Source organism: Triticum aestivum, chromosome 3D, assembly GCF_018294505.1.
Source record: "Triticum aestivum cultivar Chinese Spring chromosome 3D, IWGSC CS RefSeq v2.1, whole genome shotgun sequence".
In the NCBI taxonomy this organism is placed as follows: domain Eukaryota; kingdom Viridiplantae; phylum Streptophyta; class Magnoliopsida; order Poales; family Poaceae; genus Triticum; species Triticum aestivum.
The window spans coordinates 385,715,406-385,720,347 of record NC_057802.1 but is presented as its reverse complement, the minus strand read 5'-3'; the positions used below and the strand labels follow the sequence as shown (position 1 = coordinate 385,720,347).

The 4,942-nt window shown below is 53.2% G+C and overlaps 1 protein-coding gene across 1 annotated transcript; it reads left to right on the top strand.

Annotated features, from left to right (window-relative positions):
• The first annotated feature begins 502 nt into the window (after positions 1-502).
• Positions 503-4,156, top strand: LOC123079071 (uncharacterized). Its single transcript, XM_044501743.1, has 2 exons — positions 503-1,262; positions 3,268-4,156. The coding sequence occupies exons 1-2, from the start codon at positions 622-624 to the stop codon at positions 3,947-3,949; spliced, it is 1,323 nt and encodes a 440-aa protein (XP_044357678.1). The 5' UTR covers positions 503-621; the 3' UTR covers positions 3,950-4,156.
• Positions 4,157-4,942: the final 786 nt, after the last annotated feature.

Here is a 4,942-nt window from a genome sequence, read left to right as displayed (position 1 = left end):
CACTTCAAAACATTCATTGCATATTTTGGCAAAACAAAAGATTTGCTGTGAAAATTACCTTGTTCGCTTTAAGGAATTGTCAGACTTCCGACAGCACAAATTGCCGTAAAAGACTTTCATTTTGCTATGGTTCCCAGCCAATGTTCGCTGAATAACAATATATTTTTTTCGAACGCCGCTCGTTAGATGCTTTTCTAGTTCTGGAGAATTCATAGCTAGATTTTCACCATTTTCTTTTTCCAATCAGAGCATTAGATTATAGTACAAGCGCGCGGCGGTCCGTAGCGTATTAGTTTAGGGTTTAGGCACGAGGCAACGACATCCCACGACCCACATGCAGATCCTACTAGCGTCCAATTCCGTCCACCAAATCAAATCACCTCCCTGACCAGCCCTTTTGACGGTTTGCCTCCTCTGCCGCAACGCAAAACCTCCATCTAATCGATCGAGCTACATCCACATCCACAGGCCACGCAGACGCAGACGGACCCAAACCCCCCAGCCAGGATCCCGCCGCACCCGCGCCCGGCGTCTACATATAACCCGCCCGCACAGCGGGTGCAAAGCCAACAGCACTGTAACACTTGTCCGCGCCGATCGACCGAGCCCGAGAGCGCGCCAATGGACCCCTGCGCCTTCGTCCGCCTCACCGTGGACCAGCTCCTCCTCAAGCTCCCCGCCGTGCCGCGCCCCAGCTCCGGCGCCGCCGGCGTGCACCCCTCCACCTCCCCCTGCTTCTGCACGCTCCACCTCCAGGACCACCCTTCCTCCCTCTCCCGCACGGCGCCGCTGCCCCTCGCGTCCGCCTGCCTCCCTGGCGGGGCCAGCGGCGGCGACCCCGTCGTGCTCAGCCTCGACGCCGCTGCCGTGCAGAAGCTCTCGGGCCGCCCCGTCGAGCTCGTCGTGACCGTGCACGCGGGCCAGTCCAAGGGGAGCACGAGCACCGGCTGTGGCGTGGGCGCCAGCCGCGCCCTGGGGAAGGTGCGCGTGGCCGTCGACGTCGCGCGCGCCGCGGCTGGGGAGACCGTCGTGGCGCGCGACGGGTGGGTGGACGTGGGGAAGCCGGCGTCGTCGGCCGCGCGCGCGCAGATCCACATGCTCGTGCGGGCTGAGCCCGACCCGCGGTACGTCTTCCAGTTCGGGGGCGAGCCGGAGTGCGGCCCCGTCGTCTACCAGGTGCCTGGTGGAAGCACCGGAGGCGGGCAGCGGCAGCCGGTGTTCACCTGCCGGTTCAGCGCTGGCCGGAGGGCAGCTAGGACCAGGTAGGTGCCATGGTTACAGTACACGCTATACACTTGCTGTATGCGTACATTCTTTCCATTTACTTGCTAAATAGCGATAGCCTATTTGTAAGTTGCCTTAACAAAATTTAGAGTCGTTCGATCTTTCCGGCTCTTGGATTGAAATTCAACGGCCAAGATGCGTTTTCTTTCTTAGATAACCGTTTTGCCCTAGCTTTTTTCCTCCACCGGTCCGGCTGTCTGCCACAGCTTGGCGGCGTTGCCGTGCGCGTCTCATAGCCCCACCCTCCTCAAGCTATAGCGTTGGCGTGCCCGTCTCATCGGCCCACCCTTCTCAAGCTACCACTCTGCTGGTCTCCTGCCGCCTCCCAGACCCCTCTAACCCCGATGTTTTCTCCAGCTTCGATGAGCCCCACCCTTCAACCCCCCTCCCTCGCCATAAGGGACGCCGCCACTGCCGCGTTGTCGTAGGCTACAGGTCTGTCCCGACTCGGCCTCGCTGGTGCCCCCCCTCCCCCCGCGACTAGCTGTCATTCATCTCGGCGTCCCTGTCTTGCCTCAAGTCGCATTCTTCGAAAAATGGTTAACTTGTGTTACAATTTTAGGCAACTTGCCAATGACAAAACCCACAAAAAAACTTGCCAATACCAAACGGATGCTAAATAAGTTGTTTTGTCCTTGTGGTTCAAATGTGTCACGTGCAGCCTTTCCTATAATTAAAAACGTGTCTTGTGACGTTTTCGAAAATATGTTTTCGCCAAAGTGAGAACTGAGAACCGGGAAATGACCGGATTCTCCTAGATTTCAAATTGAAGCGAACGGCTCAAGTACACCACCATGTTAATCCTTTGTCCAATCCATGCCTCCCTATGTATCTACAGGATTTTCAAACCTTGGGTTTTGGTGAATTTATAGGCTCATGTGAACAATGTTTATATACTATACAAAGGTGCAACATAAAAGCGCAACGCTTAAACCTTGATACTTGACCATTTGAGCAATTACTCTTCTATAGGGGGAAGCAAGGTAGCACATCTTAGATGCCTTGCAGATAATTCATGCCATACCCCCATCTTAGAACCTCAGGTTAAGTGACCCGAATCTATTTTGTGCACTTCTCGTCGTAGAAAACTAGAAGAGAATTCCCCGTCTTTGCACCCTAGGGAACATTTTGCTTTGCTCTGGCCCATCATTCTTTTCATTATTGGGTGCCAGCTCTTAGATGCCTTGCAGATAATTCATGCCATACCACGTATCGATATTGGCATAATCACCTGATAAAAGTATTGCAACAAGGCGTTTTGGATTATTTTGTTAGTGTGCTGACATGGGAGCCCATGGGTCATTTCTTCTTGGACTGAATCGGGTGCAACCGTGAAAAGTTTAATAGTACTACGTAGCAGGCATGAGGGTACTGGCTTGTCCCGATCGAAGTCACTGTTCACCCATCTTTGGAGAGCAAAACAACTCCAGAATATGTTATCGTTTGCTATCCGACCAGCTGTCAAGTTTTGGTTTCATGCGTGAGAACCTTCACTGTCAGTGCAGCGCTCAGATCCATGTCGACTTACGTGTTTAAGATAGCTTAAAGAGACAAGAATTCACTCGTAGCTAGGTTAGCTTGATTGAAGTACTAGGCTGTAGGGCTGTGGAACATCCACCATGATCAGATTATTCAGATAGACAGACAAAGGCACCAACCGAGCATGTGATGGACTTACCAACCTGCTGCTGCTGCTAGCTACCTCATTAATTTGCTGCTGCGTATTTCTGATCTGTAGGCTCATTAGCTGGTCCAGAATCTTGCATACATTATCATGTCGACGGCTCCATGATCGCCATTACCTACTGTTTTTTTTTCTTGCCTTGTACTACCACTCACACTTGGCGCCACGGCATTAACTGCTGTCAGCTACTACGTATACTGCTCTAAATTATTGTTACCGCTTAAGTAAATACTGTACTGGCCGTGCATGCACTTGTGCTTTTCAACTGAACTAACCACGTGCATGTGCATCTTGACCAGATCTCTGACGTCGGAATCGTCCATGACCCGGAGCCCCAGCCGGAGGCTGCGATCGTGGCTGAGCACGCTCCACGGCGACGGGGACAAGCGTGCGCAGCGCGACCAGCGCAAGGGGTGGATGGTGACCATCCACGACCTATCCGGCTCCCCGGTGGCGGCGGCGTCCATGGTCACGCCGTTCGTGCCGTCCCCGGGCTCCGGCCGCGTCTCCCGCGCCAACCCGGGCGCCTGGCTCATCCTCCAGCCCACCGGCGCCGGGGCGTCCAGCTGGAAGCCCTGGGCGCGGCTGGAGGCGTGGCGGGAGCGCGGCCCCGTCGACGCGCTCGGCTACCGCCTCGAGCTGGTCTTCGACTCGGGCCCTGTCGAGTGCGCCGTCCCCATCGCCCAGTCGTCCATCAGCGCCAAGCGCGGCGGCCAGTTCGTGATCGACCCGGCCACGTTCCCCGAGGCCTCCGCCGGCGCCGCGTGGCCGTTCGCCGGCGGGTTCGTGATGGGCTCCACGGTGGAGGGCGAGGGGAAGGCCAGCCGGCCCACCGTGCAGGTCGGCGTGCAGCACGTGGCGTGCATGGGCGACGTGGCCGTGTTCATCGCGCTGTCAGCCGCCGTCGATCTCTGCATGGACGCATGCAAGCTCTTCTCGCACAAGCTCAGGAAGGAGCTGTGCCAGGACCAAGACGACTAGTCTTGGTCTTGGGCTTGACTCTTGTGAAGGTGATGGCCTGTGGCTGTTTTTTTAGTTTAGGCTGGGTCGGATCACAAGAACAGATCGAACGAGTGTGTGCTTATTCTTTCTTTGAGATATTCTTTCGATTCTTTGTAGTATAATAAGTAAGTCTATGCAGCTGTAGTGTTCAGTGTCGTGCCTGATGGATTCAATTGGAATGTTCAATCATGTTGAGACGAGTATTCATAAACGGAAATGCGCAGGAGCACTTAATGCGGGGGCATTCATCTGCCAAGTCCTGCCTCCTGCTCGTTTTGGCTCGTGATTCGTACAGTAATTCAATCCCACGCGAAGGCATATTAACAAAAGATAATCCCTTTAAAAAGTTTCAAGCTTCGACGATGAAACTTACGTTTTTTGCAACTAAAACTGTCAAGTTTCAACCGAGTTTCAAATAAGATCTAAAACTGCCAAGTTCCAGAGATATAATTTCAATCAATTTTTTCTGTCGGTCGTAGACACAAAATAATTGATTTTTATCGGTCGTTCGTACCAAGTTTTAGTATGTTTAAAGTCATCATAATATATACAAAATTGATCTTATTTAAAGCACTCGCCACTAGAAACACGAATGCCCCCGATTTGACCGTACACTAATCATGCACGCAAATGTGTATGATCAAGGTCAGGGACTCACAGGAAGATATCACAACACAACTCTAAAACATAAATAAGTCATACAAGCATCATAATACAAGCCAGGGGCCTCGAGGGCTCGAATACAAGTGCTCGATCACAGACGAGTCAGCGGAAGCAACAATATCTGAGTACAGACATAAGTTAAACAAGTTTGCCTTAAGAAAGCTAGCACAAACTGGGATACAGATCGAACGAGGCGCAGACCTCCTGCCTGGGATCCTCCTAACTACTCCTGGTCGTCGTCAGCTGGCTGCACGTAGTAGTAGGCACCTCCAGTGTCGTAGGAGTCGTCGTCGACGGTGGTGTCTGGCT

What these genes read in the sequence shown, in the direction of transcription:
- LOC123079071 (XM_044501743.1), top strand. Translation starts at nt 622, where the DNA reads ATGGACCCCTGCGCCTTCGTCCGCCTCACCGTGGACCAGCTCCTCCTC. An exon ending in CGGAGGGCAGCTAGGACCAG is followed by an intron (nt 1,263 to 3,267) that starts GTAGGTGCCATG and finishes CATCTTGACCAG; the next exon opens with ATCTCTGACGTCGGAATCGT.